Source organism: Portunus trituberculatus, chromosome 15 (genome assembly GCF_017591435.1).
Source record: "Portunus trituberculatus isolate SZX2019 chromosome 15, ASM1759143v1, whole genome shotgun sequence".
NCBI classification, from domain to species: domain Eukaryota; kingdom Metazoa; phylum Arthropoda; class Malacostraca; order Decapoda; family Portunidae; genus Portunus; species Portunus trituberculatus.
Window position 1 is genome coordinate 13391334 of NC_059269.1, and position 17295 is coordinate 13408628.

At 42.4% G+C, this 17295-nt stretch overlaps 1 protein-coding gene across 9 annotated transcripts in view; it reads left to right on the plus strand.

Annotated features, from left to right (window-relative positions):
* Window positions 1-802: 802 nt before the first annotated feature.
* The window catches only part of LOC123503965 (lachesin-like), a 207807-nt gene continuing 191314 nt past the window's right edge, over window positions 803-17295 (plus strand). For 2 of the 9 annotated variants that reach the window (XM_045254117.1, XM_045254128.1), the window contains exons 1-2: window positions 803-953; window positions 3492-3802. In XM_045254117.1, coding sequence (XP_045110052.1) covers window positions 3706-3802 — 97 coding nt within the window. In that variant the 5' untranslated portion in view covers window positions 803-953; window positions 3492-3705. Of the gene's footprint in view, window positions 1067-3164; window positions 3803-17295 lie in introns of all 9 variants that reach the window. The other 7 variants (XM_045254118.1, XM_045254119.1, XM_045254122.1 and 4 more) reach the window with 7 other exon arrangements.

Consider the following 17295-nt stretch of genomic DNA (forward strand, 5'->3'; position numbering starts at 1 on the left):
ATCACTACATCCTACTACTCCTACTACTACTACTACTACTACTACTACTACTACTACTACTACTACTACTACTACTACTACTACTACTACTACTACTACTACTACTCTCTCTCTCTCTCTCTCTCTCTCTCTCTCTCTCTCTCTCTCTCTCTCTCTCTCTCTCTCTCTCTCTCTCTCTCTCTCTCTCTCTCTCTCTCTCTCTCTCTCTCTCTCTCTCTCTCTCTCTCTCTCTCTCTCTCTCTCTCTCTCTCTGTGTGTGTGTGTGTGTGTGTGTGTGTGTGTGTGTGTGTGTGTGTGTGTGTGTGTGTGTGTGTGTGTGTGTGTGTGTGTGTGTGTGTGTGTGTGTGTGTGTGTGTGTGTGTGTGTGTGTGTGTGTGTGTGTGTGTGTGTGTGTGTGTGTGTGTGTGTGTGTGTGTGTGTGTGTGTGTGTGTGTGTGTGTGTGTGTGTGTGTGTGTGTGTGTGTGTGTGTGTGTGTGTGTGTGTGTGTGTGTGTGTGTGTGTGTGGTGAGTGTGTGGTGTGGTGTGGTGTGTGTGTGTGGTGTGTGTGTGTGTGTGTGTGTGTGTGTGTGTGTGTGTGTGTGTGTGTGTGTGTGTGTGTGAGAGAGAGAGAGAGAGAGAGAGAGAGAGAGTCTTCGTCTTTCCTCAAAGAGATAGGCAACTGTTTCGGGCAGTGCAGGTCACGGTGTTGTGGGCATTGAGTGCGGTGGACGGACCGACACCCGTGGCAGGGGCGAGGAAGGGGCCGAAGGATGGCGGGAGATGGGCGTCGCGGCCCGGGGCTGCACTCAGCGGTAGATGGCTGGATGCGGGCCGCGTTAGTATCGTGGGGAAGGTGGTGGTGTCGACACGCGCACCGCCCCCTCCGGCCTCACGCGCCACGCCGACACGCTGCCGCTCCGGCAGATCAAGCCTCCTGTCACAGGCTCTTGGTCGCTCTGCCGTCACTGTACCGGTGCCATACACTCACCTCACTAACAACCTCCTCACCTGCTTCTTTGACTTTTTCCTCATATTCTCTCTGTTCTTCTTAATGAACTGATCCCTTCCAGCACACTCCCAGCCATCGTAATTATTCCTCTTACTTCTCAGTCTGAGATGCTTATGCTGTACTGCTAAATGTACTCGTAAAATCGGGGCCTTGGAAGCGTTTGACGTACAAGTTTTCTTTTGTTTCCTAGCAGTGCACCGCACTTGTACTGTACATCTTGCTGGCAAGTAAAAAATTGTATCTTCCCACACAATCATGTGTTGGCGGAAGCGTCATCCTGGTCATCTCTCCCGTCACCAAGCGGGCCTGGACGGATGGCGCTCGCACACCAGAGCGAGGATTGGATCTGCTCTGGTCACACAGGCAGTGGATGTTACGAAAGTGGAGATGGGAAAGTGCTAAAGAATATGTTTTCTTCTCGTCATGCAGGATGTGATGATTAAAGTGATTTTGTATGTCAGAACTGTAATAGATGCAGTTGATCCGCTTGCTATGATTTAATAATTTGATTAGCTTATCATAAGAGAATATATTGAAAAGAGAAGTGTTCAGTGTTGAGCGGTGAAATCCTGGGATAGTGTGGGAGGCGAGAGGTGTTAGTGTGCCCGCCGCTAACAAGAGAGGCACATTACCTGCCAGCGTCACTAGTGTTATTTTGACGAGGCTGCACGTGGATCGATGGATATAAGTGCTGCGTTATATTTACTCAACAAATACGCTCATTTAGGGATGGTATGTACAAATCTGGCTTTACAGGAGGCATCGCTGAGTTTCCATATTTGTCTGGTGATACAAATTAATGAGTCCAAAAGCGTTCCAGAAAATATTTCTGGCAAAGTTATAATAAAATGTACCATGTAGTGCATCTGGTAATAGAACCAGTACCAAAAGGCTGTATGTAAGGTATTATCCGGGCAAAGAAAGACTGACCTGCTGAGCTAAACTGGTAATCTGAGACACGCAGAAACAAAAAAGCAATGACAAAAAGTAATTTTGACCTTAGACGTACATTGCGCTTTATAATAACGATGTACAGGCTCAAGGAGTTAAGGTTAGTGATGGCAGTGACTGCATCACAGCGGTAAGCACGTAACAGCTGGCAGGGATGAAGCACGTCGCCTGTGTCGCAACGAGCAAATTCTGCACATCACATCACAGGTAGAAGTGCGAGAAAAATACAGACGGGTTAAAGACGAGGAAGTGGAGACGGAGCCACGTGGTCGCTGAGAGGAGCCGCGCGCGATTCCAACTCCGCCGCGTACCGCCGCCCGCACCTGCATACACCTGTTTGGCCGCCCTCACCCTTGTGTGAGTGGAGAGGTGACTCGAGCACTTGTTCAGCGTGACCGGTGAATGGGAGGAACAAGGATAATAGGTGTGAATATTGATTTTGTCTTACTTGGAGCTATTATCTGTTAGCAAGGTGTGTGTGGGTGCCTTACATGACTGGCGCCTGTGCGGATTATGCACAGAGCTTACAGTAAGACAAGGGCACCGAGGTGAAGAGCCTGCTGGTGAAATGGAAGGAACACTTACTTGACCGCTACCATAAAAGGCTATTACTTTACCCTCCGTGTGAAGGAAAAAAAAAAAAACTGGTGCACTCAGGCCCGTATTTAGGCAGAATAATATGATGAACCACGCGAATATCTGGCGCAGCAGTGTACATGGATGGTGGTTATGTAGTCAGGGTACATTCGTGGTGTGGTGCGGGACACTTAAACACCACTGTAATGAGGGCGAGTAGTAGTGGAATCATCCTATTGGTGAGGGAGATTGTGGTGTGATGTGGCAAGAAATGCGTGTATGCGATGGCAACAGAGCAAAGGGAAATGTGCGGCGCGTGAGTGGTGAGGTCTCCCGTGTTCCCTCCTCCAGAAACTTGTCCTCTTGATATTGTCGCATTATTCAAATATTGCCTCGCTGCTCCCTCGCAGATAGAAGGAGTTATTATATGCAAATGACTCCCGAGACGGAGCAAAAAATAGGCGGTATTCTTAAATTGGACGGGCTAACCCATTCTCTCCGTCGCTCTAATGCCAAACTTTCCAAGCTAGGTGTCGTATATTAATATTCCGGAGAAAGATTTTATCTAGTGATCTCCAGGAATCTGCAAACTTTCGGCATAAGGATAGTAAGTTGAAACTAAAGCACTATATAGGAGACGCCCCAAAGAGAAGGAAGACTTCTTGTGTCGGTCGTGAAAATGATTTTGTATAGTTACCGTGGGATGACTATAGCGATGGAGCCGCGGCGGGGATGAGAACAGGGCAGAGGACGGAGGGAAGAGCCTGAACAGGGTGAGGGGGAAGAAAGTGATCGTTCATTTTGTGACGAGAAAGGCCATCGACGCATGAGGGACTGGCGGCAAGAGAAACTTGATGGAGCAGAAGAGGTGTGCCTGGCTACGCTGAGGGAGGCTGCTGACTGGAAGGTGGTGCCGGAAAACTAGTGCTGTGGTGGAAGTGTTGAACAGCATATCTAATGGTGGACATTTACTAGGTCATGAAGGTGCAAGGGATGCTGCAAAGTAAAGCAGTCTGGCAAACAATGCATCAAGAACTGGATGATGGAAAATAAGTGAAATCTAAATGCAACACAAAGAATAACTGTGTCTACGAATCACGCTGCCAGGATTGAAAGATAATTGAAGTTCAAGTGACATAAGAAATTTTGTGTTCTGAAACGTACGAGGCTGTACGCAAGGGTGGTAGCCATGATGGGCGTGTGTGTGGCTGGGAAGAGGTCACCCCGACTCTCGCCGCCCCTCGTCGCCATCTGCCTGACGCTCACTATTGTCTTCCCTGCCTTCGGTGAGTATCTGCCGCCTTGCCTTGTCTCACCTACTCCGACACAGTTATTTTGTCACCTGAGAATATGCAGACATTGCAACACTGCCATTATCATCACTCGTTCATTAATCTACATATTATCTTGTTTTAAAAGGAGCGGCAAACTAAAGTTATATTTCTACCATACCCATTGTTTACTGCTAAGACACCAGATTGTTCAAGTGAAAATGGCCAAGAATAAGTAAGTCTGCCGAGCCTTTTAAGACAAGATAGGAATAGGCAGGTCAGTGAGCGAGTAAGAGCATGAATCACCTGCATTATTACCATCTCACTTATATTGAAGTGGATAAATTACTGTACGGTTAAAGAAAGTGTAGCACTGTTCTGCCGCATGCAGTCCTTGACCGTAAGCTTTCACGAATCAGTATTTCCGTTCATCTCAGGCAAATTGCTTTTATATGTGTGCATAATTACTGCTGTTTTTTTTCTCTCATATATTAGATACACACACAGTTTGCTTGTATGTCTACTGACCACAGTTTTACAATGTTATCTACAGTAATGTTAAATACTCTATTCAAACGTAAAAATTATGTATGAAAAAAAAAAGATTAACTGCAGTCCAACACACACACACACACACACACACACACACACACACACACACACACACACACACACACACACACACACACACACACACACAAAGTTTCTAAATGTGTAGCGGTAATGAGCAAAGGACAATTTTCCCCGTTGATGGCGTGATGCAGCTCGTCTCAAACACCCCACACGCTCCCTCATTTAATTGCCCGCATTCCACCCGCCCTTCTACGGCAGGGAACCATCTCTTAGGGGAACTTGTTGCTGCTCGTTCATGCGGCGCTTATCCTCTCTCTCTCTCTCTCTAGCTCTAACTCTCCTTCCTCATAGTAGCGCCTCCATTTGTGCAGGGAAAGGACACGCACATATGTTAGACACGCTGGGGTTCTGGTGTTCTGCGTTAAATTTCCCTCGAGGCTCGGTATCCAAGGCAGGAGAGGCGCTCACGTGAACACTCCTCTCTCCTGGAAGCCTCACGCCTTACCAGGACTAATGAGCTGCCTCGGTTTAGTCTCCGGTGACAGCTCCATCAGTATTGCCGCCACTGTGCCGCTCATCGTGGTCCTGTGAGGCTGTCCGGTTCACGTGGCTTGCTGTCTTTGTGGTAGAAAGGGATGTATGGATGGATTGCTTGAGAGAGAGAGAGAGAGAGAGAGAGAGAGAGAGAGAGAGAGAGGGAGGTGACTAAGGTACTGCTGTAATTATCAATGTTTTCCTCTCCTTTAATTTTTTTTTCTACCTTCCGTCCAGCAGCATAATCCACCTCGCTTACTAATTATTTTGTCCCCGCTTATTATTTTTTTTTTTTGCCCTGTCAGCTATGTTTTTTTTCTCCCTTTCTCTGCCCATCAGTATTTCCCTCCCGATTATTAGTTGTTTCCTTTCGCTTAGTATTGTTATTTCTTCCTACCCCTAAAGGTTTTCCTCGTCCGAGTGTAGTCGTTTTGTTCTTGTCCATCATTGTTTCCCCTCTTACTCACCGATGTTCCCTTCTTTTCATCTGTGTCCTCCCGTTTCCTCCCGTCCATCACTGTTTTTTTTCTTTTTCCCCCTGTTTCATCCGTCTGTTGGTTCCTCCCGTCCATTGTTTCCTCCCGCTTCTTATTGTTTTCCTCTCGCTTCTCAGTTTTCCTCCTTCTGGTATTTGTTTTTCTTTCCAACTTTTTCTCTTCTCTTCAATGTTTCTCTTTCTTCTTACCAGTTTTTCCCTCTAGCTTTACATTTTCCCCTTCACGCTGATGTTTTTTCTTTCTTTGTTCCTTTTTTTTTCTCCGTTCCGTCTCTCAGTTTGTTCTCTGTTTCCCTCCATCATTCGTCTATCATTGTTTCCTTCCCGCCTTCTAGTGTTCCCTTCCTCCTACCAGTTGTTTTCCCTCCCGTACTAGTCGTTTCTCTCATTGTTTCCCTGACATTCAACAATATCCTTTGTTTCCTTCCTTCCCTTCACATACACAGCCAGTCTTTCCTTTCCATCATATCATATTAATAGATTTTTCCCTTATGTCAGGGTTTCACTTAATTATAATTTCTACAGCTTCGTTCTCTTCATAATTGTTTTCCCCGTCCGATTCATATTTTCCTGCATATGGTTAGAGATTCACGAATTTACAAGTGCGCGTACGTAGGCAGCTGGTTATGCTTTCTGCTCTATTTGTGTTGATAATCTGCTCGTGGGCGGTTGTGTTGGAGGAAGGTTTTAAATGCCACTGTGTTTCTTTAGATTGATTCATGAAAGGGTGTTTTTTCCGATCTTTAAGAAGACTATTTGCTATTGCTTTGAGTTGTGCTTTGTTATGTTGGGTTGTGTGGGTGCATGTGTGTGTGTTTTATTCACCTACGGTCTACTGGTCTTGCGGTATTGTCAGTTGTAGTACGGAAGATTCAGAAGTCACTGTAACCGATCTTTAGCCAGAACTGGGACGACTTACACGCCGCACACCAGGACTGCGAGGTCACGATTCCAGGGATTACATTTAGTACCTACTTGCTGATGGTGAACACGGGTTGCACTTTGAGAGGCTTGCATTTTTGTATCGCCGCGCCCGGAACTCAATCTAGGCGTTTCTGGGTGAGCTGTTTGTGTGTGTGTGTGCGTGTGTACAGTGTAAGATGCATAAAGGATGTGATGGGAGATGTAGAGATCTGTACCGTTTGATGGCATACACACACGCACACGCACAGCAGACGACCGAAGTGAATTACACACACACACACACACACACACACACACACACACACACACACACACACACACACACACACACACACACACACACACACACACACACACACACACACACATATAACCAGCTGGCCGCATTGTCAAGGCACTCCAGACCCCCATGTCGAAGGGGCTGCGGTATTCAAAGGACAGCCTCGCCTCGTTGCTGCTGTGTAAGCCTGCTGTGTGCGCGCCATTTTACAAATTTCCCAGGCTTATGCATTGCGCCCTCAAAATGATGAGCTTGTTACGCTTTGTTACCGGCTCTCTACACAGTTAGTTGCGTGTGTGTGTGTGTGTGTGTATGTGCGAGTGTGGTGTGTTGTTGTTTGTATGCGCGAGTGTGTTTGTCTTGCTGTCGTTTGTTTGTATGTAAGCTTGTTACTACAAATATGGTGTTACTACTAATACTTTTTACCTTCCACTACTATCATCCCTGTCTGTCCCTCGCCGTCGTCCTCTCCCTTTTCTTTTTAGCGTGTTAGCGTCACTGTCAAATATTGATGAGTCTGCTCCCACCCTCCCTATCTCTGGCAATTTCATTGAACATTCCCTTCTTGGCTATACCTTGTCCCTTTAAAGGCCAGAACCGCTGCTGCTTCCGTTGCAAATTGCGTTGTCAGTGAACGTACAGTTTGTTAGTGGTTCTGATGCAGTGGAAGTAGCAGCAGCAATGGAAGTAATACTAGTAATAGTAGTAGTAGTTGTAGTAGTAGTCGAAGTAGTAGTAGAAGTAGTGATAGTAGTATTAGCAGTAGTAGAGGTAGTAGTGGTAGTAGTAGTAGCTGCAGTAATGGAAGTAAAAGAGGAGAGACCCAGTGGAGAGGCCGGAGTCGCCAAGGCAGCCAAACTCTAAAGGAAAGGGAATGAGAGATCTAAGACGGATGATTCAGAACGCTTAATTTTTATAGAAGCGATAGTTTATGAAGAAACTTACAACATTCATAAAAAAAAAAAAAGAATCACGAGGAGCAAACTACAATGACCCGTGTGATCTTTGAAAATAATCTATATCACATTTCATTAATTCGTTCATTGCGCTATGCAACAATTTACACCACTAAAAGTAATATAAAACATTTTTCTAGGCACCTCCATGAATTGTAGGAATAAAAAAGAAAATATTTAACCATTTTTGATTGAATGCGGTGTTTTGAAAAGACTGTAGAGCAAGAAAAAAATATCTTACAGTGGCTGGTAATTAAGGGAACGGGCCAAAGAGAAGTGAAGGTGTTAAACTAGCGACGTATAGGGCACTGGATTTCCAAAAGTAAGATGGCGTGTTTTTTTTGGCATCTTGTAACCTGAAAGAACGAATTTTTTCTTATATGTTGACCAGCAGTGATGACTTAAAAAACGAGCTGATTTCTGTATTTGGGCAAGCATTTTTTTTCCCTCTAGATTCTGTTGTTTAGTGTTCACGTGCGGTATGTGAGGTTGTATAGGGTATTGTACATTTAACTACTTCATAGACAGACTGATAGATGGATAGATAGGCAGGTAGATGGCGGTAGTAGTTGGCAGGTAGGTAGGTGCTTGAATATTTGTTGTTGAGTGTCATGTTTGAAGTTATATACAGACACACTTTTTTTTATTATTTATTTCCTTGGTCTCGTGCGCCTCGCGGGACTTTTCACATGTTTTCAATAAATGTTGAGTGGGCGTGACGTATTTCCGTCGTATATCGGATTACGGGGAATTAGTCAACAGCGTCACTGCAAACTCGTGAAAAAAAAAAGAAATAGAAAATTATATTAAACGTCACCAATGATAACAACAAACAACAATAATAACAACCATACCACCATCATCACCACGATCAAAAACAACAACAACAGCAATAACAACACCACCACCACCACCATCACCACTACCACAAACAACAACAATAACAACACCACCACTATCACCACCACCACAAACAACAACAATAACACCACCACCACCATCACCACCACCACAAACAACAACAATAACAACACCACCACCATCACCACCACCACAAACAACAACAATAACAACACCACCACAATCACCACCACCACAAACAACAATAACACCACCACCACCATCACCACCACCACAAACGACATTTTTGAAACCTTTGAAACATTTGATTATGCCTTACATGCTACATTTTAAAGAAGTGCTAATAGAAGAGAAGCGGCAGCCATTTAAGACCAAGACCTTTTGAGCATGAATTTGTCACGGAATTAGGTGCAGATTTTACATACATAATCATGCACATACACACATACTTATATATAATACAAACCCCAACCAACAACAACATCAACATCAACAATAACAGCAACAGCAACAGCAACAACAACAGCAACAGCAACAGCAACAGCCAGAACAGCTTTCACGTACTATAATGGGCTAATGACATAACCTTAATTAAACACGTCCTGAGGTTTGCCATTTAATTTTTTTTAGCTACAAAACGATATGCCAGAAATGCAGTTTTTATATTCTGGAACAGTAGTAGTAGTAGTAGTAGTAGTAGTAGTAGTAGTAGTAGAAGTAGAAGTAGTAGTAGTAGTTAACGTAGCTATGTACTTATATTTTAGTGCTCTTCCGTTTTCATTATTAACATTTCTCTCTCTCTCTCTCTCTCTCTCTCTCTCTCTCTCTCTCTCTCTCTCTCTCTCTCTCTCTCTCTCTCTCCTCTCCTCTCTCTCTCTCTCTCTCTCTCTCTCTCTCCTCTCTCTCTCTCTCTCTCTCTCTCTCTCTCTCTCTCTCTCTCTCTCTCTCTCTCTCTCTCTCTCTCTCTCTCTCTCTCTCTGTTTGTTGCGTTTGTCGTATATGCCAGACGTGTCATTAAGTGGCTGTATTAGATGTGTATCGTATAGTACTGCAGTGTTTCGTTCAAGTGACCTGTAAACCGATACCACGGCCGTGTCTCACTGGCGATATATCCCAGCGTGTGCGTTCCCCTGCCCTGCAATATACCTTCGTGCCCAGCCTCCCTCGGGCCCTCTGATGGACGCACCGCTAGCATCTCTTCCACACAACATTCATAGTTTAATCACCATTTTTTTACGTGTAACTATAACGAGAAATCTTCCTCAAATCACTTGGTTAAATACTATTTTGTTTAACGGTGTCTACGCGAAGAGAATAAAAGAATAGTAAGTGTTGGTTTTGAGTCATTTTGTTACTGCAGATAATCCGGATTGTGTGTGCTGTATATGAGGACTGATTCATGGCTATAGGAGATCACATGGCTGGCCAGCGAAGTGGTGCTAAACTTGTATGTAGGAGATCGAACTGCCAGCTGCCTATGTACGGAGGCTTAGCTCGTCTGTTTTGAGTTTCCAGGGTCACGTAAATAACTGCTGAGGTGCTAAACTTGTGTGCAGGAGATAGAACTGCCAGCTGCATGTGTACGGAGGCTTAGCTTGTCTGTTTTGAGTTTCCAGAGTCAGGTAAATAACTAGTGAGGTGAGTGGGAAGTGTATAGGGATGAATGGCCTCTACATATAGCAGTGAACTCTTTCAATCGTGATCCTGTGTATGTGTTTCGTGTAGTCAGTGTTCCGAGGTGGTGGTTAACGTATGTGTAATTTTCTTGATGTTTCCGGCAGATTAAACAAAGAGAATGGTGAAAAAATGAGAAAAATACGCTCAGGTGTTCCTAAATCGAGTATAGAAGTAGATTTGAAGAAAGAGAAGGTAGTTTAGTGTTCGTGGTGTTTTGTTACTCAGTAGTAGTAGGAATAGTAGTAGTAAAAGTAATGGTGGGGGTAGTTGTGGTGGTAGTAGTAATGGTGGTATTATTATTATTATTATTATTATTATTATTATTATTATTATTATTATTATTATTATTATTATTATTATTATTATTATTATTAGTAGTAGTAGTAGTAGTAGTAGTAGTAACAGTATTAGTAGTATAGGAGTAGCACCAGCACCAACAATAACAGTATTACTATTATTATCATCACTGTCATCATTACTATTAAAATCATTATAACATGACAATGTATTTAGTCTTTCCTTTATGGAGAGTTAATGTTCTAATGATTATCCGTCTATTCTCCTTTTTTTTTTTTCCCTAGTGTTCTTTACGCGGGCGGAACAAAATGAGGCGGCGGGTTAAAGCAAAATATAATGAACCGCCTCAGAGTTACGAGGGAACAATTTTACGTCTGATTTACAAAAAGGGGTTGCATGGAGCCGGCGGATTTCTGTTGCAATATCTATTCTCGGTTCAAAATATCGCTTCCACTTGTTTAATTTACGTTAGTTTTCAGATGTATGAACTTTTATTTTACAGTGAGATACGAGAACGAGAGAGGGAGGAAAAAATGGGGAGAAAAATCAGTATATATAATGGCGTAATTAGCATTATTTCCCTACAGGATTTGGATGTTTCAGACTAATGCGTTTTTTTCTCTCTCTTCTAAATGAGAGGCATTCGGAAAAGGAGATAGAATGAAAAGAAAACTTCATCTCCAGTAGGTTTTTCTAATCCTACTCTGTTTGTTGATCACACAAGCACAACACGTACAGCCCCCGGGGGAACAGAAGGAGTCATTTGTCAGTGAAATAGTAAACTAACTTCAATCATTTATAGCTTTCATGTTTTACCGCTAAATAATAGAACGTGAACCAGAAAATTAGGGGAGCTAAAAGTAATGCATCAAACCTACACGTGGCAATCTCTGTGTGAAATATACCTATGTCTGTATCCGCCTATCGTCTTCATCCATCACTGTGTCTAACCTTTTAAACCTCCTTAATGTCAAAATCAGCTTAGAGGAGAAGAGAGAGAGGGTTAAAAAAAAAGAAACTCCCTGGTATTCACATGGATGATAATACTGATTTGCACGGCTCGGTAGTTCAACTCATGGGTTCTGTGGATGGCAGATGTTCAAAGCTAAATGAACCAGACATGATTAAACCAATGTAGGCAGGTTGTACATAAATTAATGGAACTGGGGGTCATAAAACTACATCTTGCAGACACACACACACACACACACACAGAGAGAGAGAGAGAGAGAGAGAGAGAGAGAGAGAGAGAGAGAGAGAGAGAGAGAGAGAGAGAGAGAGAGAGAGGAAGAAAAGTAAGAAGCACATTGAATTATCTCGTGAAAGGAGTGACATGGGCAGCTGTGCGTTATTGAAAAGTACAGAGTCGCGGGGCGGTAATGCACACTCGCTCTCACGGCAATAACTCACATGAATAATACATGCGCGAAGGTAGACGGAAATTAAATCATGGCCTTCTTGAAACTAATTAATTCAAATGAGCCGGCGTCCTCTCTCTCTCTCTCTCTCTCTCTCTCTCTCTCTCTCTCTCTCTCTCTCTCTCTCTCTCTCTCTCTCTCTCTCTCTCTCTCTCTCTCTCTCTCTCTCTCTCTCTCTCTCTCTCTCTCTCTCTCTCTCTCTCTCTCTCTCTCTCTCTCTCTCTCTCTCTCTCTCTCACACACACGCACGCACAGAGAGAGAGAGAGAGAGAGAGAGAGAGAGAGAGAGAGAGAGAGAGAGAGAGAGAGAGAGAGAGAGAGAGAGAGAGAGAGAGAGAGAGAGAGAGAGAGAGAGAGACAGACAGACAGACAGACAGACAGACAGACAGACAGACAGACAGACAGACAGACAGACAGACAGACAGACAGAGAGAGAGAGAGAGAGAGAGAGAGAGAGAGAGAGAGAGAGAGAGAGAGAGAGAGAGTTTTTATTATCCACCAAAGCGTTTATTACACGCAAATTACAGTAATCATATATTTGAGTGTGTTACAAATGATATATTATGTAAGGCTTTGAAATAAATTTATGAAACATTCGTCATAAAGCATGCAAATTAAATAATGAGTGTTAGAGAGAGAGAGAGAGAGAGAGAGAGAGAGAGAGAGAGAGAGAGAGAGAGAGAGACACACACACACACACACACACACACACACACACACACACACACACACACACACACACACACACACACACACACACACACACACACACACGAGGGGAACGAGGCTGCTGGTAAGGTATGTATGTTCTTTAGATGCAGCGAATTATTAAACCCGTCGGTCTGAGCGTATCACTGTGACGCATAAATCTTTTCTTATTGTCTGGCGCAGCGGGGCGTTAGTAGTGGTGGTGGTGGTGGTGGTGGAAGGGGAACAGGAGAAGGGCCCAAAGAGGAAATAATTATTCAGCTTTTTATCCCTTTTCCAATAAGGGATAGAACAAGTGAAGAAGGAAAGGAAGGTTAGCGGGAAAGTACTGAGGTTAGTTGAAAGCTGTGGACAAAAAGAGCGGTGACCAAGAGGAGAGGATTAGCTAATGATTTTTTCCTCTTTCCTTTTGAATATGTTTCAGAAGGACGAGGTTTTTATTACTCCGCTATTTTCTTTCCTTATTGTTATTTTTAAAAGTTGATGGTTTCTATTTTTTCTGGAATTGAGGGAAAGCTAGCCAAGGACAATAATACGCTAAAAACAAAGGCCCACTAAGTTACCATCACCCTTGTAAGTCCGAGAAAGTTAGCCAGAAAAAGTCACATAGCTTGGTTGTTTTTGTTTTTGTGGGAGAGAGAGAGAGAGAGAGAGAGAGAGAGAGAGAGAGAGAGAGAGAGAGTAGTGAATTTAGAGACTCCCTACGTGTAAAACTTTTGAATGATACTTTTTTCATCTTACTTGCGACGTTCTAAAGGATGAGATTGTTGTATTATTTTGCATTTTCTTTTTCATTTCGTACTTTGGGAAATGTGGTGAGTTTAGGCTTGTAAAAGTTAAATGCATATGTAAAAAAAGCGTAAAATGTCTGAATATATGTGTAAAATAACGTAAGAAGTTTGAATTTGTGTAAGATAACGTAAGAAGTTTGTATATATATATATAAAAATGGCGTAAGAAGTTGAATATATTTGTAAGATAACGTAAGAAGTTTGAATACATGTGTAAAAGATATAAAAGTTTGAATGTATGTAAAATAAACGTAAAAAGTTTAAATATATGTAAAAAGAAATAAGAAATAAGTTTGAATATTTGCAAAAAACGTAAAAGAATTGAATATATGTAAAAAAAAGCGTAAAATAGTTTGAATATATATGTAGAAGAACGTAAGAAGTTCTAATGTATGTAAAAAATAACGTAAAAAAAATAGAACTTATATATGTAAAAAAGAACGTGATGTGTGTGTGGAATCGACCTTTATTGTGGTACTTGAAAGCGATGAAACTTTTTTTTTTTTAATCTTTAACATGAACACTTGATCACAACGTTGAGCTAAAGAAAAAGAAAAAAAGATAAGATGAGAAAGGTAACGATAATGATTTTCTTTCTACATATTGTTTCTCTCTTTAACCCCTTCAGTACCATGACATGTTATCATATTCGTTCTGCTTTCTATTTGATGATTTTATACAGCTTCAGAAACTTATGTGAGGATTAAAATAGTGAAGACTCTGGCCATTAATCTTCTGACCTCCTTAGACCTTTCCTAATGCCAATAAAAATGGTCTGAAGGTAAAAATGTGTCCCAGTACTGAAGGGGTTAAAATAGTGAAGATTGTGGCCATTAATCTTGTGCAAATCTCAAGGTAAAAATGGGTCCCAGTACTAAAGGGGATAAGATAGTGAAGACTGGGGCCATTAATCTTCTGACCTCCATAGATCCTTCCTAATGCCATTAAAATCACAAAATCATACCCAAAAGTCATGGTAAAAATACGTCTCAGTACTGAAGGGGTTAATATTAGTACGTGATCACAACGTCACGAGTCAATAAAAAAAAAGACGAAAAAAAAAAGGACAAGATCAGAACGGTAAGGGTAATTATCTTTTTCTATACATATTATTTTTATTTACTTTATTTCTTAACCGTGTAAAAGTATGCAACATTTTTCTACCCTGCTTATCTAGAGACCTCTTTTGATATAGTCAGTGAGGGAGTAGATGATAGTAAATTTGACTTTATGGAAACATGGAATCAGAGGGAAGGAAAGTGACGAAAATTAAAGGTGACGTGTGAAATCACATATAATTAAGGAGTTTGTCGAGAAAAAAAAAAATGCATAACATACTTAACAGGAGAAGAAACGTGTGATTTTTTAGGAACGTAAAGGAGGGAACGAGCGGGAGGATATACTGAGGATATTATGTAATCACAGGTAAAGTTTGAAATGAAAGGTAGGGGGAGGGAAGTGCTGTGGAATTACACGTGTAGAGGGAAGGACGGTCTGACATTTAAGGGGAGAGATGAAAGTAATGTGGCACTGTACAGAGAGAAGAGAGAGTCGGTTGAGGGAAGTACTGTATGCGTAGTCACGGGTAAGACTGGTAGATGAGTAGGTAGAAGGTTAAGAGTTTGGAATTACACAGTGGAAGTACTAGTCGTCGGTGGTGTAGCAGTGAAGGATAACTGGAGTACTTAATGACACGCGGATTGCTTCTCCTCCCGAAAATAAAGAGAAAAAAAGACAAAAAGGTATCAATCACTTATCCTGTGGTCTAACATTTAAGGGGAGGGACGAAAATAATGTGGCACTGTAGAGAGAGAGAGAGAGTTGGTGGAGGGAAGTACTGTATGCGTAGTGACGGGTAAGAGTGGCACATACGAGTAGGTAGAAGGGTAAGAGTTTGGAATTACACAGTGGGAGTATTAGAGTGGTAGAGAGGCAGCGGTGGAGGTGGTTGTCAGTGGTATAGCAATAAAGGATAACCGGAATACTTAACCCCTTCATTACTGGGACAAATTTTTCCCTTGAGATTTGTGTACGATTATTTATTTGACATTAGGTAGGGTATATGGAGGTCAAAAGATTAATGGCCACAGTCTTCACTATTTTAATCCCTACATGAGTTTCTGAAGCTGTATAAAACCACCAAATAGTAAGCAGAATGAATATGGAAACACGCCATGCTACTCGAATGTTAAAGACACGCGGATTGACTCTCACTAAAAAGATGGATGAAAGAGAAAAGAAAAGTATCAGTCACTTATCCTGGGTTGTTTTTATTGTTTGTTTTTGTTTAGGTGAAAGAGAAGGGTTGCGTGACTGTATGAGAGTAAATATTGTTATGAAGGGAGAGAGGGATAGGGAGAGGGAAGAGAGAGACGATAAATACTGGTAAATACTAAAGCAGCGTTATTTGAAGTCTGAAGTAGTAGTGATACGATTGTGTGTGTGCATGGGTGTGTGTTTGTCAGAAGATTAGAATCAATGGTAATGGACTGAGAAAAGAGGAACAATAGAAAAATAGAAAGAGAAATCATGAAGCAGAAAGTATTGTCGTTTAGGCTTGTGAAAAGGTTCTTGGTAATATTTAATGAGCAGTGGTGACTAGAAGGAAGGGAGAGAGTGAGAGAGAGAGAGAGAGAGAGAGAGAGAGAGAGAGAGAGAGAGAGAGAGAGAGAGAGAGAGAGAGAGAGAGAGAGAGAGAGAGAGAGAGAGAGAGAGAGAGAGAGAGAGAGAGAGAGAGAGAGAGAGAGAGAGAGAGAGAGAGAGAGAGAGAGAGAGAGAGAGAGAGAGTGACAGTGACAGTGACAGACAGAGAGACAGGGATAAGGAGACATATAGACAGACTCCTCCAGAAAAGAAAAGAAGAAAAAAAAAACCATGTAAAATCACACAGCTTTTTGAATCTGGTTAAGAAATACAAATAAAAGATAATGTTTGACTGTCACTTACCTTTGCTTTCCTGTATGGTGTTTTTCGGTGCTTTTTCTCACCTTTTGTACTCGTGATGGGAGGAGAGAGGCGGTGAAGTCTGCGGCGGCGTATAACCTGAGTAGACAGTAGCGTGGTCTGAGGTGTGTCCCCGTGAGCCACCTGCGTATCTAATTAACAGGTGTTGCTCCTTACTGAGTGTACAACAGCGCGCCTCTCTTTGCGTAAATCGGCCATAAGGAGAAAGGATTACAGCAATTACAGAAGGTCGTTTTCTCTGCTTGAGGTCAATTACTTCATTAACCCCTTCAGTACAATGACGCATTTTCATATTCACTCTGCTTAATATTTGGCGATTTCACATAACCTCAGAAATTTATGTGGGGATTAATATAGTGAAGACTCTGACCAGTAATATCTTTGGCTGACGATTTTTGCACTTTTTACACTTTTTAGAGAGCCAGGACTCAAGTGGGCCTTTTTTTTATCTTTCTTTTTTTTGGCCCTTGGCTGGCCCTCTTCCCTACGTAAAAAAAGAAAAGAAAAAATCTTCCAACCTCCATAGACTCCTCCTAATGTAAAATAAAATCGTCTAATCTCACCCAAAACTCGTGGTAAAAAAGCGTCCCAGTACTGAAAGAGTTAATCAGGTGTGGACAGCGGTAAGTGCAGGACAAGCGGGTCATGGGGCGGACTAATAATAAAGGGAGGTTCTTTACAATGCAGTTACTTTTCCACGCTGTGAGGTAATGGGTTGCAGTCCGGCGCGGCGTGAGGCTTCCCCCGGGGCGTCTGCTTAATGTAAATATTCAGAAGGTAAACACTACCCTAGCCTCCTCGTCCTGCTGTTTATGTCAGGGCTACAAAATGTAACAAATTATGGTATCAAATTGTGATTTTTTAGGCGAAAAATTGTAAAGTGCCTCAATAAAAAACAGCTATTGATCACGTAAAATGAAGTCTGTGTGTGTGTGTGTGTGTGTGTGTGTGTGTGTGTGTGTGTGTGTGTGTGTGTGTGTGTGTGTGTGTGTGCACGCGTGTGGTTTCTCGGCCGTACGATAATAATTT